At 42.5% G+C, this 18,759-nt stretch overlaps 1 protein-coding gene across 3 annotated transcripts in view; it reads right to left on the bottom strand.

Annotated features, from left to right (window-relative positions):
- Positions 1-18,759, bottom strand: part of btbd7 (BTB (POZ) domain containing 7) — a 116,221-nt gene that overhangs the window by 42,683 nt on the left and 54,779 nt on the right. For all 3 annotated transcript variants that reach the window (XM_063043214.1, XM_063043224.1, XM_063043234.1), the window contains 3 exons: positions 12,212-13,294; positions 2,433-2,641; positions 170-245 (listed from right to left, as the gene is read on the bottom strand). In XM_063043214.1, the coding sequence (XP_062899284.1) occupies positions 170-245; positions 2,433-2,641; positions 12,212-13,294 (1,368 nt within the window). The remainder of the gene's footprint in view (positions 1-169; positions 246-2,432; positions 2,642-12,211; positions 13,295-18,759) is intronic.

The following is an 18,759-nucleotide window of genomic DNA, read 5'->3' on the forward strand; positions in this document are numbered from 1 at the left end:
AGTTTCTATTATGAACAATGTGTCATCTGTCAATCATTACCCTACAGTATGAAATAAAACAGCAACATTCATTTTCAATTCGGTTACTTCAGGAGGTCTGTTGTAACCTGTGTTGAACCAGAGACCACAATTTAAAAAGTAGTGTAACATTTAACTAGGAATTCCTCACCTCTCTCTGCCATCTGTTTAATGAGCTGATGTTCTCCCCACTTGTTCATGTATTTCAGGATATCTTGCTCACTAGCCTTAAATAAATAAATTGTTAATTTATTTAGCGAAGGGTAAAAAAAAATGAAAATGAAATTGATATTGTTTTGAAGATTTAAACTATATCAACTATTGTTTAAGTTAACCCTTTCCTTCCCATCTAAAGCATGCATTAACAAAAAAAAAGAATCAATTAATATTACCATTTCCTTCACCCCAATTACCTTGTTCAGAATCTCAGTCCTGGATTTTTGCTTGCTGGATGCATAATCAGACGATATGTTTACTTTGGACATTTATATAATCGTCTGTTTCTATGGATTATGAAGCACAAATATCAACCAATTTGTGCACAAACTGCATAAAAAAGAATGGTATTTACACTGACCACACACATTCAATGAGCTTAAGTTCTACTTTCTCCTCCAAGGATGGACAATTTTTAAAAAATAAAATAGGAAACTAGAGAACAAATAAGGTAGTTAGCCAGCACCACCTTGGCAAGAAAATGAATCTCTGGGTGGAATATGGTGATATATATGTAATTTGATAATAAATTTACATTGAACTTTGAGCTATATGTTATATTTCAACTCCTGACCCAAAAATTTGTCAGAGAATGTAAAGACAAACTATCAGAATTAATTCTTAAACATGAGAAATTCTGCAGATGTTGGAAATCCAGAGCAACCCACACAAAATGCTGGATGAACTCAGGTCAGGCATCATCTGAAATGAATAAACACTCAATGTGTTGGGCCGAGGCCCTGCATCAGGACTCAATTCATTAATTGAAACAAATTATTCTTTCTCTGCCGTGTTCCAATCTAGAATCCTTCCCCACTGAAAAGTATCTGCTTATGATTTTACAGTCTGAATGAATCCTTCCATAAAGAACCATTCCAAACAAGCTTGTGTTAATCTCATGAAACTGCACATATATTAAAAAAAATTAGGATTCTAATATTTGATATTGAAATTTTCAGGAAGCATATTCAAATTTCTTTGAGCACAGGTGAGCACATTCTACAGACATCCTAATAAAGGGTCTCAGCCCAAAACATCGACTGTTTATTCATTTCGATAGATGCTATCTGACCTGCTGAGTTCCTCCAGCATTTTGCGTGCAAGTTGCTCAAATTTCTTTGAAATAATTCACCATTTAAGCTGCTTAAGCAATTTTTCACTTAAAATATTACAAGTGCTTTGAATATCACCTGCACTTGAAGACATCTTCCCTCTGTTAAATGTGGGACAATGATAAGTAGAGATATTCCTGAAAATATCATTAATTTATTAACGTTTGCTCAAGATGAGATGCATCAATTCTAGCAAGCAAAATTCAGCTCCACATTTGACAGAGACGTGGGATCTGACTGTTTAATTCTTAGATTAAACTGTTCAATTGTAATTTTCTTTGCCGTTTAACAATTAATTATCTGTTTGTATTTTATGCAAGTTTAATCTGCCTCTAGTGGCGATACAAAGTATAATTCCAGAAAGCTCTGGAAACATTTTTCTGCATTAAGATAGTAAGTGCTTTCTCACTGGTTAACTTGGTACTGCAGTATTTGAATGAGTACTTTCTAATTAGTTGTCCCTCATCTACAGATGTTGGGCAAGTGGCCAAGTGGTTAAGGTGTTCGTCTAGTGATCTGAAGGTCGCTAGTTCGAGCCTCAGCTGTGGCAGCGTGTTTGTGTCCTTGAGCAAGGCACTTAACCACACATTGCTCTAGTGTCTGTGTGAGGAGTGGCGCCCCACACAGACTTCCAATCTGCAGCTTGTAAGGCATGAAAATGCCCGACGCAGGCCTCTCATGGTCTGAGTCAACGTTCTCTCCCTTCCCTCCCTATCTACAGATGTGAATGGAATTTTTCTTATCACGGCAGTATAAAAATAGCTGTTTTTTACTAGGTGCCATCTGTCTGTTTCAATTTCTCTTTGTTCTATCAACTCTTAATAAAACAAACACGAAGCAACAGGTTATGTGCCTCTTTCCTGGCTGCTAAAAGAACCTTGGATCAAAACATCAAGAACTAAATTTTCTACTTTCTATACCACCATTTCTATACCCAAAGTTGTAAATTTATTTTCAGATTTCATGAATTTGTTACACTTTTTCTACTCCATTAGCTCTGTACAACTATCTTTGCTGAATTATGACTCCACTGAAAAACCAGATTATCTCAGCTTGTGTCAAAATACAGTAAATGAAAACTAATACCTGCAAATAGTCTGACTGAAGTACGGCAGACAAGTAGTCCATGCTGAGCTCAAAGAACACATCAGAGATCATGACTGAAGTGAATTCCTCACACAGAAAATTAATTGCCTGTCGGTAAACCCATTTAGAGCCGTAAGGCTGCGAACTCCAGCTCAGAATGGAAATCAGCGTGTCGAGGGAGATGCTCTCCGCCACAATATCTTCACATCCTGCAAATATTTATGTTTTCATATGTATTTAGAGCTACACAGAGCACCAGACTCAAAAACAGTTACTTTCCCCAAGTAGTAACCTCACCCATTAACCCACCCCTCCACAACCCCAACCACCACCACTCTATCATCTCCTGTCAGAGCCACCTTATGTCGTCACTCCTGCACCCAGCTTCACTTTATGGGCATACAATTAATCCATGTACAGTACTGTGCAAAGGTCCTGGACACATATATTACTATAACTAGAGTGTCCAAGGCTTTTGCACAGTATTATAGAAATTTTATGTATTGCACTGTACTGTTGCAGACAAAAAAAAAATCATGATTTATGTGAGTGATGATAAACCTGATTCCGATATGGGTCTCTGTTGTGGACTGAGAGTGGGAAGGGGGCAGGAATCAGAATTAGGTTTAATACCACAGGCAAATGTCATGATATTTGTTAACCTAGTGACAACAGTACAATGCAGTACATGATAAATAAGTAAACTGAAGTCAGTAAATACAGTATATGTATATTAAACAGTTAAATTAAGAACAGTAGTGCAAAAACAGAAATAATAAAAGTGAGGTAGTGTCCAAGGGTTCAATGTCCATTCAGAAATCAGATGGCAGAGGGGAAGAAGCTGTTCCTGAATCACTGAGTGTGTGCCTTCAGGCTTCTATACCTCCTACCTGATGGTAACAGTAAGAAGAAGGCATGCCCTGGGTGGTGGGGGTCCGTAATGATGGACGTCGCCTTTCTGAGGCACTGCTCCTTGAAGGTGTCTTGGATACTATGGAGGCTAGTACCCATGATGGGAGCTGACTAATTTTACAACTCTCTGTAGCTTCTTTCGATCTTGTACAGCAACAACCACTCCCCTCCCCATACCAGATGGTGATGCAGCCAGTAAGAATGTTCTACAGAGTACATCTGTAGAAGTTTGAGAGTTTTAGATAACAAACTAAATCTCCTCAAACTCCTGATGAAATATAGCTGTTGTCTTGCTTTCTGCATCGATATGTTGGGACCAGGTTAAATCCTCAGAGATCTTGACCCCAGGAACTTGAAACCGTAAACTCTCTCCACATCTGATCCCTCTATGAGGATTGGCATGTGTTCCTTCGTCTTACCTTTCCTGAAGTTCACAATCACCTCTTTCTTCTTACTGACACTGAGTGTAAGGTTGTTCCTATGACCCTCAGCTAGCTGGTATACCTTGCTCCTGCACGCCCTCTCATCTCCACCTGAGATTCTACCAGCAATGGTTGTATCAACAGCAAATTTATAGATGGTATTTGAGCTATGTCTAGCCACACAGTTATGTGTATATAGAGAGTAGAGCAGTGGCTAAGCACACTCCCGAGATGTACCAGTGTTGACCGTCAGTGAGGAGGAGATATCATTACCAATCTACACAGATTGTGGTCTTCTGGTCATGAAGCCGAGGATCCAATTGCAGAGGGAAGTACAGAGGTCCAGGTTCTGTAGCTTTTCAATCAAGACTGTAGGAATGATGGTGTTTAACACTGAGCTATAGTCAACAAATAGCATTCTGACATACACACAAGAAATGCTGGAGGAACTCAGCAGGCCAGGCAGCACCTATGGAAAAAATTACAGTCAACGTTTTGGGCCGAAACCCTTCTCCAGTATGCTGAAGGGTTTTGGCCCGAAACATCGACTGTACCTATTTTCCCCATAGATGCTGCCGGGCCTGCTGAGTTACCCCAGCATTTTGTGTGTGTTGCTCATATTTCCAGCATCTGCAGATTTTTTCTTGTTTGTGAGCATTCTAACATAAGTGTTTGTATTGTCCAGATGGTCTAAGGCCGTGAGAAGAGCTATTGAGATTGCATCTGCTGTAGACGTATTGTGTCGATAGCAGACTGAAGTGGGTCCAGGTCCTTGCTGAGGCAGGGATTCATTCGAGCCGTGACCAGCCTCTCAAAGCATTTCATCACCGCAGCTGTGAGTGCTACTGGATGACAGTTTGTCAGGCAGCTCACAATGCTCTTCTTGAGCACTGGTGTAATGGTTGCCCTTTTGAAGCAGGTAGGAAATTCCAGCTGTAGCAGTGAGAGATTGAAAATGTCTTTGAGTACACCTGACAGCTGGTTAGCACAAGTTTTCAGATTGTTACCAGGTACTCCATCAGGGCCAGCCATCTTGCGAGGGTTCACCCTCCTAAAAGAAAGCCTGATATCGGCCTCAGAGACAGAGCTTTTTGGTTTGGGAATGTACAGTAAGTCTTTGTAGGCACATACTCATCCACAAAGGTTTTAATGAAGTCAGTAACAACTGCGGCCTACTCAGACTTGAAGATGAATCTCTGAATACAGTCCAGATCGGTGATTCAAAGCAGTCCTGTAAGTGCTCCTGTGCTTCCCTTGTCCATATCTTCTTGGTCCTCACTACTGGTGCTGCAGTCTTCAGTCTCTGCCTATACTCAGGGCGTAGAAATACAGCCAGATGATCAAACTTTCCAAAGTGTGGGTGTGGAATAGCACGGTAAGTGCACTTGATGGTGGTGTAACAGTGCTCCAATGTGTTGTTTCCTCTGTTACTACATGATGATAATTTATTTAGTGACTTTTTCAAGCTAGCCTGGTTAAAATTCCCCAAAATAGTGGGGACGACATCAGGGTGTGCTGTTTGATGCCTGTTGATCACATCGCTCAAATAGTCTACGGCCCAAGGGGCTCATGGTTTGGGAAACATGACTGGGAAGAGGGGAAGGAAGAGGAGAAGGAGCGGGAAGCACCAGAAAGGCATCTTGTAATGATCAATAAACCAATTGTTTGGAATCAAATGAGCTTGTCTGATGTCTCAGGGCTGGGTGTGTCTACACATGCACCACCCCTGCCCATGCCAATCCTCCTCTGACACCTTTCCCAAACCCGTTCTGTGGCGCTCCACCCTTGCCATTCGCAACATCTTTTGCTCATGCCAGATTTACAAACTTGCTCTCTGCTCCACGTTGACAAATACATTACTGTGCAAAAGGTTTGGCATCCAAGCTTTATGTGCCTATGACCTTTGCACAGTACTGTATATATAATTCTTATGTATTCACTGAGTTTTTTTTTATTGTGTTCTTTATCTTACTGTGTTTCTTTGTCCTGCAGTACATTCTGAATAACCTTCCTTTCTCCTACGGTCCACTCTCCTCTCTCATCAGATTCTTTCTTCTCCAGTCCTTTCCCACCCACCTGGCTTCACCTATCACTTTCCAGCTAGCCTCCTTCCCTTTTGTCCACCTTTTTGTTTTGGCATCTTCCCCCTTTCCTTCTCAGTCCTGAAGGGTCTCAGCCCGAAACGTCAACTGCTTACTTTTTCCCCATGGATGCTGTCTGACCTGCTGAGTTCCTCCAGCATCGTGTGTGTGTTGATTCGGAGTAACAATCATTTTGTTCTCCTTTACATTTGTGTACGAGAAATAACATTAAACAATGAATCTACAAAACTATTTTTTGATAAAAGCCATGGCTATCTAAGATCATGATCAGCTACTCATAAACACTATGCACCAGGGACCATTTGGATGTGGAAGAGCTATTTATTCTTCTGCTCTTTCCCATAGCCATGTACTGGTAGTTCCATCAAAAGTTTGTCCAAATCTCCAAACTGCTGCTGAATCTGCTTCCAATACCCTTTCTGGCAGAACATTCTTGATTTTGAAAGACATTAAGTCTCTATTCTCCACCTGTCATTCCCTCTGCGACTTAAAATGCTTTTTATTGAGATAAACTACACTGATGCTGAACATCTGCAAATCTCTCAGCCTTGTTCTCACTAGAATAACCATTCTTCTGTCAGTTTTCTTGATCATACCATATTAAATTTGCACCACAAAACACAGGAGCAGAATTAGGCTATTCAGCCCATCGAATCTGCTCCACCTTTCCATCATGTTTGATTTATTAACCCTCTCAACCCCATTCTTCTGCCTTTGCCCTGTAACCTTTGATACTCTGACCTATCAACCTCTGCTTTAAACATACTCAATGACTTGGCCTCCACAGCCATCTGTAGCAATGAGTTCCACAGATTCCCCACCGTTGGGCTGCAGAAATTCATCCTCATCTCTGTTCCCAAGGAACATCCTTCTATTCTGAGGCTGCGCCCTCTGGTCCTAGACACCCCAGCTGCAGGAAACATCCTCTCCACGTCTACTATCCAGGCTTTTCAATATACCACAGGTTTTAGTTACTATAAAGTACATGTTAAGTACATTAATGTCTTCAACAGTGCAGAGAAAATTTCACATGGAATGATTGATCAAGAAAATTCAAGGTGGATCACAGCACTCCAAAGGCCTACACATTGATCAAAGATACAAATAGCTCCACATTCTACAACTCTCAAATTTCTACAGAAGTACCGTGAAAAACATTCTAATTGGTTGTGTCAATGTCTGGTATGGAGGGGCCACTGCACAGGATCCCAATATACTGAAGAAAGTTACAAACTCCGCCAGCTTCATCGTAAGTAGTAGCTCCCCCAGCATCCAGGACATCTTCAAAAGGTGATGCCTCAAAATGCCAGCACCCGTTATGAAAGACACCCTCCCCCCACCACCCAGGATATGCCCTCTTTGATACCATACCCTCCCCCCACCACCCAGGATATGCCCTCTTTGATACCATACCCTCCCCTCACCACCCAGGATATGCCCTCTTTGATACCATCACAGCGGAGATACAGGAGCCTGAAGACACGCACTTAATAGTTTAGAAACAGCTTCTTCCCCTCCACATCAGATTTCTGAACGGATAATGAACCCACGAACATTGCCTCAGTATTTTTCCCCTCTCTTTTTGTACTACTTGTTTAATTTTCTTTTTTTTTAATGTGTATATACTCCTTATTGTGATTGATAGTATTATGTATTGCAATACACCTCATTTCACAGCATATTAAACCTGATTCTGATTCACGATATACTCCATGTGATATACTCACAGTGGATTAAAGTGGACAAATCAAAGCGCACAAATCAAAGCGCTTGTGACTGCCTATAAAAGTATTGATCAGTCTACCAAAATAAAGTAACAGCTCGCCCACTCTCTACCACGGTGAAATTTTACTAGATTTAATATTTCACACTTCTAATGTCAGCCTCAGATTAACAAATGAAATGATAGATATTGTCAGAGAAGTACACAGCAACTAGATTTATCATTATGAACAGCTTTAAGTTCCTCGGCATCCACATCACCGAGGGCCTCACAGGGTCTGTACACACCAGCTGTGTGGTGAAAAAAGCACAACAGCACCTCTTTCACCTCAGACAGTTGTGGAAATTTAGTATGGGCCCCCAAATCCCAAGAACTCTCTACAAGGGCACAATTGAGAGCTTCCTGACTGGCTGCATCACTGCCTGGTATGGGAACTGTACCTCCCTCAATTGCAGGACTCTGCAGAGAGTGGTGCGGACAGCCCAGCGCATCTGTATTGAATTGAATTGACTTTATTTCTTACATCCTTCACATACATGAGAAGTAAAAATCTTTGTTACGTCTCCATCTAAATGTGCCATGTGCAATCATAGTAATTTATAATAAATAGAACAGTCAATGTAATATAGAGTACACTCAAATTAATGCGAGTTCATCAGTCTGATGGTCTGGTGGAAGAAGCCTGTTGGTCCTGGCTTTTATGCTGCAGTACCGTTTCCCAGATGGTAGCCGCAGGAATAGATTGTGTTTGGGGTGACTGGGGTCCCCAGTGATCCTACGGGCCCTTTTTACACACCTGTCCTTGTTGCTTTGGGGCAGCGGTATAGTGCAAAGAAATAATTATAAATTTAAAAATAAATAGAGCAAAGAAAGCAATATTCAGTCATGTTCATGGACTATCTAATGGAGGAAGGGAAAAAGCTGAGTGTCTTCAGGTTCCTGCACCTCCTCCCTGATGACTGTACAAGAAGAGGCCATGTCCTTTGTGATAGATGCTGTCTTGAGGTTATTTTCTAGACAGGGAGACGATTCAAAAATCAGAGGTACAAAGGGACTTAGGAGTCCTTATGCAGGATTCCCCGAAGGTTAACTTGCAGGCTGAGTCTGTAGTGAGGAAGGCAAGTGCAATGTTAACATTCATTTTGAGAGAACGGGAAGATAAGAGCAAGGATATAATGCTGAGGCTTTATAAGGCATGGTCAGACCACACTTGGAGTATTAAGTAGTTTTGGCCCCTTATCAAAGAAAAGACGTGCTGGCACTGGAAGGTGTCCAGGGGAGGTTCATAAGAATGATTCTGGAATGAAAGGGTGAGCTTATGAGGAACATTTGATGGCTTTGGGCACATACTCATTGGAGTTTAGAAGAATAAGCGGGAGATGTCAATGAAACCTATTGAATCAAGTAAAGTTACTTTTTATTGTCATTTCGACCATAACTGCTGGTACAGTACACAGTAAAAACAAGAATGTTTTTCAGGAACATGGTGCTACATGAACAATACAAAAACTACACTGAACTACGTAAAACAACACAAAACTACACGACACTACAGACCTACCCAGGACTGCATAAAGTGCACAAAACAGTGCAGGCATGACAATAAATAATAAACAAGACAATAGGCACAGTAGAGGGCAGCAGGTTAGCGTCAGTCCAGGCTCTGGGTATTGAGGAGTCTGATGGCTTGGGGGAAGAAACTGTTACATAGTCTGGTCGTGAGAGACCTAATGCTTCGGTGCCTTTTTCCAGATGGCAGGAGGGAGAAGAGTTTGTATGAGGGATGCATGGGGTCCTTCATAATGCTGTTTGCTTTACGGATGCAGTGTGTTGAGTAAATGTCTGTAATGGCAGGAAGAGAGATCCCGATGATCTTCTCAGCTGACCTCACTATCCACTGCAGGGTCTTGCGATCTGAGATGGTGCAATTTCCGAACCAGGCAGTGATGCAGCTGCTCGGGATGTTCTCAATACAACCTCTGTAGAATGTGGTGAGGATGGGGGGTGGGGGGTGGACTTTTCTCAGCCTTCACAGAAAGTAGAGACGCTGCTGGGCTTTCTTTGCTATGGAGCTGGTGTTGAGGGACCAGGTGAGATTCTCCGCCAGGTGAACACCAAGAAATTTGGTGCTCTTAACGATCTGTACGGAGGGGATGTTGATGTTCAGCGGTGAGTGGTCGCTTGGTGTCCTCCTGAAGTCAACAACCATCTCTTTTGTTTTGTTCACATTCAGAGACAGGTTGTTGGCTCTGCACCAGTCCGTTAGCCGCTGCATCTCCTCTCTGTATGCTGACTCACTGTTCTTGCTGATGAGACCCACCACGGTCGTGTCATCGGCAAACTTGATGATATGGTTCGAGCTGTGTGTTGCAGTAGTCGTGGGTCAGCAGAGTGAACAGCAGTGGACTGAGCACACAGCCCCGGGGAGCCCCCGTGCTCAATGTGATGGTGTTGGAGATGCTGCTTCCAATATTGAAAGAAAAAAATCCAAGCAACACTTATGTCTCAGCCTGAAACTTGTGTACTTTTTCCCCCATAGATGCTGCCTGGCCTGCTGAGTTCCTCCAGCATTGTGTGTGTGTTGCTTGAATATTGAAAGACCTAGATAGAGTGGATTTGGAGAGGATGTTTCCTACAGTGGGTCAGTCTAGGACCAGAGGGATGAGGAGGACTTTCTTCAGCCAGAGGGTAGAGAATCTCAAGAATTCTTGGAGGTGGAGCGGAGTGATGATGGCGCAAAACAGCGAATCCTTCGCTTGCATCTTCGGAAACAGCTCTATTTCCATGTTTAATACCTTATGTTTCCCTTTCAGGGATCTTTTGAAGACCCTGACCTGGAGTTACATACTGACTACGGTCCTTTGCGGGAATGGGACCCACTCTCAGGGTTTCAAAACTGGTCGTTGTTCGGCACGCCAAGGGCTCAGCCTAAGAGTTCAGCTCTGCTTTGGGGGCCTAGGATGTCGGGGCTCTGGATCAAGGTCGGTGTCATGGCAAGACACCCATGTGTCGTCAGGGAGTTGGAATATCTACGGCTGTGTGCCCAGAGACTTGAGATCTTTGGGCACTGAGCTCTAAAAAAGCGACGTAACGGACTTTTATCATAAACCAGCGAGTTGTTTGTTATGTCTCCCTGCTCACTGTGAAACGGAGACACCTCTTTCTCCCTTATTAGGGATAGAGAGAGCCTGTGGTATGTCAAATACTGGGTGAACACTGCAGTCTTTGGAGTACTGCAAGTCTGTGCCTTCACTGTTGCTTTGTTCACGCTTGAGTGCTCGGTGGCGGGTGCCGATGCTTTTTTTTTGCTGATGGGGGGGTGGAATGTTGTTTGCTGTCGCTTACGCACACGAGGGAGAGGGGAGCTAGAGTGGAACTTTGGGGCACTCCTCTGTTTTTGTGGATGGTTGCAAAGAAAAAGCATTCAGGATGTATACTGTATACATTTCTGACATTAAGTGTATCTTTGAAACCTTTGAATTCATTGCCACAGTCAGCTGTGGAGACCAAGTCATTGACCAAGTAAGGTTGAAGCTGTAGATCTTGGTGAGGCCTAGTTTGGAGTATTGTGTGCAGTTTTGGTCACCTACCTACAGGGAAGATGTAAATAAGGTTGAAAAAGTACAGAGACAAGAAAATTTACAAGGATGTTGCCAGGACCGGAGGATTGAGATGTAAGGAAAGATTGAACAGGGTGGAACCTTATTGCCTGGAATGTGAAGATTGAAACGTGACTTGATGGAGGTATACCCCTCATACATTTGTATACCTCTATCAAATCTCCTCTCAATCTTCTACAATCTAACAAATAAAGTCCCTCTCTCAGCCAATGGCCATAGCACATTACTTCCACATACTGATCAATGCTCTAAATTTGCAACTTAGATTTTTATTATTTAAAACAGAGAACAAATCCACAGCTAAGTTTGCTCCAATTGAAAGCAATATTTTAAAACCAATCAATTTTTTTATGCTTTAAAAAACCTGATATTTCAATCTTTATCAAAAGATCTACTGCACAAATGCAAAGTTAGAGAAGAAAAATTGACAAATACATTATTGAAGTTCTTGAAAGATTAAAACTTAACTTTTGCTTTTTATGGAACACACATTTACTTTAGCATTTAGCTACACTCAAGCTCCCTTATGCACTTGAAGTGTGAAAATAAATGATACACACACACACTTAACAGGTGTATCTCAGGCTTAGACCACACAGGATCAGAAAAAGCTGCAGAAAGTTGTAAACTCAGTCAGCTCCATCTGGGCACTACCCTCCCAGCATTGAGAACAAAATGGCAGCATCCATCATTAAGGACCCCCATCATCCAGGGTATGCTCTCTTCTCATTGTTACCATCGAGAAGGGGTACAGGAGCCTGAAGAGACACACTCAATGTTTCAGGAACAGCTTCTTCCCCACCATCAGATTTCTGAATGGACTATGAACACACGTACACTACATCACTATTTTTGCATTGTATATTAATTTAATTTTTTTAAAAATATATTCCTTATTGTAATTTAAATTATTATGCATTATAATGTACTGCTACCTCAAAACAAATTTCATGAGATATGCATGTGATATTAAACCCGATTCTAATTATTGTAAACCTACCTTGGGCGAGCATATTGAATTCCAGAAAGAGAGCTATGTGGTAAAGTTCCATCGCTTCTTCTGCTCTCGACATGTTGCCTTTCCCTGCTACCATTGCTTGGACTTCACTTAGGCTCCCCACAGATGGATTGCAGTGCAATACAAGAGACAAGTCCACAAGATCAGTATACATACAATGTAAAATTACTTTTGCATATTTCTTTGGAATGATAGACTCATCAAGTATGATTCTAGTTGGTGTCTGCAGAGTTCGATCTGTTATTTCTTCACCAGTCCTTATACGTCTTTGGAGAAGATTCCTGAAAAATGGCGAACGTGCAGATAGAACAGCCTTATGCCCACGGAGTTCCTCACCCAAATAACCTGAACCTCTTCCAAATGCTTCCACAAATCCTGAATCGGATGAAAAGCCAAGAATAGCATCATAGTAACACATGTTATCGAAAAGTTCTCGCATATCCACATCCAGAGAATTCGGTGTTCCAAATTCTTCAGTGAGCTGTAACAGGATGTCAACACTTTGGAACCTGGAGTCCTCTATTCCAAACTCTCCAGTGTACAGGTAGTGTAACAGTGCTGAAAACATAGGCAAATCTATGCCAGCTGTGTTTATGTCCATCATAATCTCAGCACCATATTCAGGTGATGATGAAAGCAACGTCTTAAAAAAGGGACATCGCGCTGCAAGAATGGCACGATGTACTGGAAAGCAAGTGTCTTGGAATATTAAATCTACATCAGTGCAGTACTTGTATTCATAAAGATCTGCTAGATCTCTTTGCAAGGTCCGTGCGTCTGGTCGCGCCAAAATTCCTTGCAATGAAAGTTCCTTTAAAGCTGCAGTGCCTTCATATTCTTCCACTAAAGCATTCACATCCCTTACATCCCACCCAGAAAGAAGCTCACGCATCTGCTTTGCGTGATCGGCAGAGCGATTAGATTTGCGCCTTTTTATAAATTTCTTCTTCAGTGTCGCAAGGCCAGAACTCTTTTTCTTTTTGTCTTGTGGTTTCTCGTGGCTATGTTCAAGGCTATATAATTTCGAATCACATCCATATCCGTGATGTAGGTAGGAAGATGTTCCTGAGCAATGAAAACAAAAATGTGTTTAGTGTGCCTGATACCAACAATCTCTTCCTTTAAATTAGTAAGTTACTTTGTAATCTGCTAAACACATGAAAACAGAGTACTTGCTGATAAAAATCAAAGTTGATTTCACTGTAGCTTTCTTTACAGTTAATTGAGAAATGACACATCTCCACATTGTATTACGATTCCCTCTACCTATTTCTCAGGACTTGCAGATCCTGAATTGTTTCTTCGTGAGACATACTTCAAGATAATTGGTTCAGCACAACATTATGGGCCGAAGGGCTGGCTCCTGTGCTGTACTGTTCTACCCCATTGCAGTCTGCTGTCTCACCCTCTGTAGTGTATTCTTAGACAGCATTTTAAACCAGTAGGCTTTTCAAGCTGTGCCAAGTACCTTTCACACACATACCTTCAAATACTTCCATTCTTTTGTCAAAAGGTGACCAATCCAGGAATGCCTCTTATAATGCCTCTCACAATACCTGGAGTATTGTGTGCAGTTTTGGTCCCCTAATCTGAGTAAAGACATTCTTGCCATAGAGGGAGAACAAAGAAGGTTCACCAGATTAATTCCTGGGATGGCAGGACTTTCATATGATGAAAGACTGGATCAACTAGGCTTATACTCGCTGGAATTTAGAACACAGAGGGGGGGATCTTATTGAAACGTATAAAATTCTCAACGGATTGGACAGGCTCGATGCAGGAAGATTGTTCCCGATGTTGGGGAAGTCCAGAACGAGGGGTCACAGTTTAAGGATGAAGGAGAAGCCTTTTAGGACTGAGATGAGGAAAAACTTCTTCACACAGAGAATGGTGAATCTGTGGAATTCTCTGCCACAGGAAACAGTTGAGGCCAGTTCATTGGCTATATTTAAGAGGGAGTTAGATAAGGCCCTTGTGGCTACGGGGATCAGGGGGTATGGAGGGAAGGCAGGTACAGGGTTCTGAGTTGGATGATAAGCCATGATCATACTAAATGGCAGTGCAGGCTCGAAGGGCCAAATGGCCTACTCTTGCACCTATTTTCTATGTTTCTATGTTTATTTCCATAGTTGACTGAAACATCCTAGTCATTTAACCATAATCTTCCCATTTCCAAGATACCATAAATTCCGGTGAATACGCCGAGAATCTGGCCCTAAATTTTGGTCCTAAAATAGGGGGTTGGCTTATACAGAGGGTGCCAACTCTGTAAAAACGAATACATGGAAGACAGGTCGTATTTATTGGCTGTTTTTAAGTCAAATACAAAAGAAAGTACAAACGCATATGAAATCTACACAAAAGAAAAGATCTACAAAATACATTGTTTCTCAATTTACTTGCACACACTGTTGTCGTCAAACGTTCAGAGATTGAAACTCTCACACTCTTCATTATCTGACTCTCCGAAAATCGCGTCCCATTCTTCAGCAGTCACCATATCATCGTAAGGATTGTTAATTTCTGCTTCGACATCGTCATTTGCAGCTTTACTGGCTGCCAAATCTCCATTGTCTTCTTCCCAAAGCAAGTGATCTTCAGTGCCATCCAAAGCATTGCCGATGCTGCACTTCCTGAAGGCCTTCACAAAGCACTCAGCGTTCATTTCCTCCCACGACTGCGCTACCCACTCGCAAACTGTAGCTAGAGATGCGGCCCTCGTATTTCCCACTGGAGTGAATGACGGATTTCCAGGCATCATCCATTCGTCCCACTGTCGAAGCATGAACTCTTTGAATGGTTTGTTTAAACTCACATCTAGTGGCTGGAGCATAGACGCCAAACCGCCGGGGATGATGCAATGTCCGTATTTTCAGCTTTCAGTGTTGTTTTTGTCTCACCTGACAAGTGTACTTTGAACGTGTCCCAGACAAGTAGCGACTTTTCCTTCCTGAAACCTTCTGGACGTTGACGCCACACCTCTTTAACCCACTTCAAGCAACCCGCTTCGTCCATCCAGCTGCGTTCTTGAACGTAAACAACAACACCCCGTGGGAATTTTTCTTTCTTTGGGAATGTTTTCCTCTTAAAAATCAGCATCGGTGGTAGTTTGGTCCCATCAGCCATACACGTTAACACAACAGTAAAATGTTGCTTCTCAAGTCCAGTTGGTTTGACAAGGACTGTTTTCTCCTCCTTCTGATTGACAGTGCGGTTGCCGGCAAAATCAAAGAACATTGGTGTCTCGTCCATGTTACCAATCAGTGAGAGCAGGTAAGAATGTGCCTTTCTATGCTTGATTACAAATGATTGGAAGGCCATAATCTTATTCTCAAAGTCGCTTAGCAACTTCTGAGCAATCTTTGTTTTTTGTCTCAACACAAGATCACGTCTATTCACAAATCGGGTGCACCAACTTCACGTAGCTTTGAAATTTTCGCTGACCTCACGGTGCTTTTCGGCCCATTTCAACTCTTGATCTCGAATCTTCTCTGGTAGCAACGTATCCAGACGGTCGCTGGTGATTCACCCACTCTAAAACTTTTTCTTCCAGTTCTGGCCACTGGCATGTTTTCCTGCAGTTTGCACATTTCGTCTTTGGCATTTCCCTCAGCGTGTCATAGAAACATAGAAACATAGAAAATAGGTGCAGGAGTAGGCCATTTGGCCCTTCGAGCCTGCACCGCCATTTATTATGATCATGGCTGATCATCCAACTCAGAACCCAGCCTTCCCTCCATACCCCCTGACCCCTGTAGCCACAAGGGCCATATCTAACTTCCTTTTAAACATAGCTAATGAACTGGCCTCAACAGTTTGCTGTGGCAGAGAATTCCACAGATTCACCACTCTCTGTGTGAAGAAGTTTTTCCTAATCTCGGTCCTAAAAGGCTTCCCCTCTATCCTCAAACTATGACCCCTCGTTCTGGACCTCCCCAACATCGGGAACAATCTTCCCACATCTAGCCTGTCCAATCCCTTTAGGATCTTATACGTTTCAATCAGATCCCCCCTCAATCTTCTAAATTCCAACGAGTACAAGCCCAGTTCATCCAGTCTTTCTTCATATGAAAGACCTGCCATCCCAGGAATCAATCTGGTGAACCTTCTTTGTACTCCCTCTATGGCAAAGATGTCTTTCCTCAGATTAGGGGACCAAAACTGCACACAATACTCCAGGTGTGGTCTCACCAAGGCCTTGTACAACTGCAGTAGTACCTCCCTGCTCCTGTACTCGAATCCTCTCGCTATAAATGCCAGCATACCGTTCGCCTTTTTCACCGCCTGCTGTACCTGCATGCCCACTTTCAATGACTGGTGTATAATGACACCCAGGTCTCGTTGCACCTCCCCTTTTCCTAATCGGCCACCATTCAGATAATAATCTGTTTTCCTATTTTTGCCACCAAAGTGGATAACTTCACATTTATCCACATTAAATTGCATCTGCCATGAGTTTGCCCACTCACCCAACCTATCCAAGTCACCCTGCATCCTCTTAGCATCCTCCTCACTGCTAACACTGCCACCCAGCTTCGTGTCATCCGCAAACTTGGAGATGCTGCATTTAATTCCCTCATCCAAGTCATTAATATATATTGTAAACAACTGGGGTCCCAGCACTGAGCCTTGCGGTACCCCACTAGTCACCGCCTGCCATTCTGAAAAGGTCCCGTTTATTCCCACTCTTTGCTTCCTGTCTGCTAACCAATTCTCCACCCACACCAATACCTTACCCCCAATACCGTGTGCTTTAAGTTTGCACACTAATCTCCTGTGTGGGACCTTGTCAAAAGCCTTTTGAAAATCCAAATATACCACATCCACTGGTTCTCCCCTATCCACTCTACTAGTTACATCCTCAAAAAAATTCTATGAGATTCGTCAGACATGATTTTCCTTTCACAAATCCATGCTGACTTTGTCCGATCATTTCACCGCTTTCCAAATGTGCTGTTATCACATCCTTGATAACTGACTCCAGCAGTTTCCCCACCACCGACGTTAGGCTAACCGGCCTATAATTCCCCGGTTTCTCTCTCCCTCCTTTTTTAAAAATTGAGGTTACATTAGCCACCCTCCAATCCTCAGGAACTAGTCCAGAATCTAACGAGTTTTGAAAAATTATCACTAATGCATCCACTATTTCTTGGGCTACTTCCTTAAGCACTCTGGGATGCAGACCATCTGGCCCTGGGGATTTATCTGCCTTCAATCCCTTCAATTTACCTAACACCACTTCCCTACTAACATGTATTTCACTCAGTTCCTCCATCTCACTGGACCCTCTGTCCCTTACTATTTCTGGAAGATTATTTATGTCCTCCTTAGTGAAGACAGAACCAAAGTAATTATTCAATTGGTCTGCCATGTCCTTGCTCCCCATAATCAATTCACCTGTTTCTGTCTGCAGGGGACCTACATTTGTCTTTACCAGTCTTTTCCTTTTTACATATCTATAAAAGCTTTTACAGTCAGTTTTTTTGTTCCCTGCCAGTTTTCTCTCATAATCTTGTTTCCCCTTCCTAATTAAGCCCTTTGTCCTCCTCTGCTGAACTCTGAATTCCTCCCAGTCCTCAGGTGAGCCACTTTCTCTGGCTAATTTGTATGCTACTTCTTTGGAATTGATACTATCCCTAATTTCTCTTGTCAGCCACGGGTGCACTACCTTCCTTGATTTATTCTTTTGCCAAACTGGGATGAACAATTGTTGTAGTTCATCCATGCAACCTTTAAATGCCTGCCATTGCATATCCACCGTCAATCCTTTAAGTGTCATTTGCCAGTCTATCTTAGCTAATTCACGACTCATACCTTCAAAGTTACCCCTCTTTAAGTTCAGAACCTTTGTTTCTGAATTAACTATGTCACTCTCCATGTTAATGAAGAATTCCACCATATTATGGTCACTCTTACCCAAGGGGCCTCTCACGACAAGATTGCTAATTAACCCTTCCTCATTGCTCAAAACCCAGTCCAGAATAGCCTGCTCTCCAGTCGGTTCCTCGACATGTTGGTTCAAAAAACCATCCCGCATACATTCCAAGAAATCCTCTTCCTCAGCACCTTTACCAATTTGGTTCACCCAATCTACATGTAGATTGAAGTCACCCATTATAACTGCTGTTCCTTTATTGCACACATTTCTAATTTCCTGTTTAATACCATCTCCGACTTCACTACTACTGTTAGGTGGCCTGTACACAACTCCCACCAGCGTCTTCTGCCCCTTAGTGTTACGCAGCTCTACCCATATCGATTCCACATCTTCCCGGCTTATGTCCTTCCTTTCTATTGCGTTAATCTCTTTTTTAACCAGCAACGCCACCCCACCTCCCCTTCCTTCATGTCTATCCCTCCTGAATATTGAATATCCCTGAACGTTGAGCTCCCATCCCTGGTCACCCTGGAGCCATGTCTCTGTGATCCCAACTATATCATAATCATTAATAACAATCTGCACTTTCAATTCATCCACCTTATTACGAATGCTCCTTGCATTGACACATAAAGCCTTCAGGCGCTCTTTT

This window comes from Mobula hypostoma, chromosome 1 (genome assembly GCF_963921235.1).
Source record: "Mobula hypostoma chromosome 1, sMobHyp1.1, whole genome shotgun sequence".
Classification (NCBI taxonomy): domain Eukaryota; kingdom Metazoa; phylum Chordata; class Chondrichthyes; order Myliobatiformes; family Myliobatidae; genus Mobula; species Mobula hypostoma.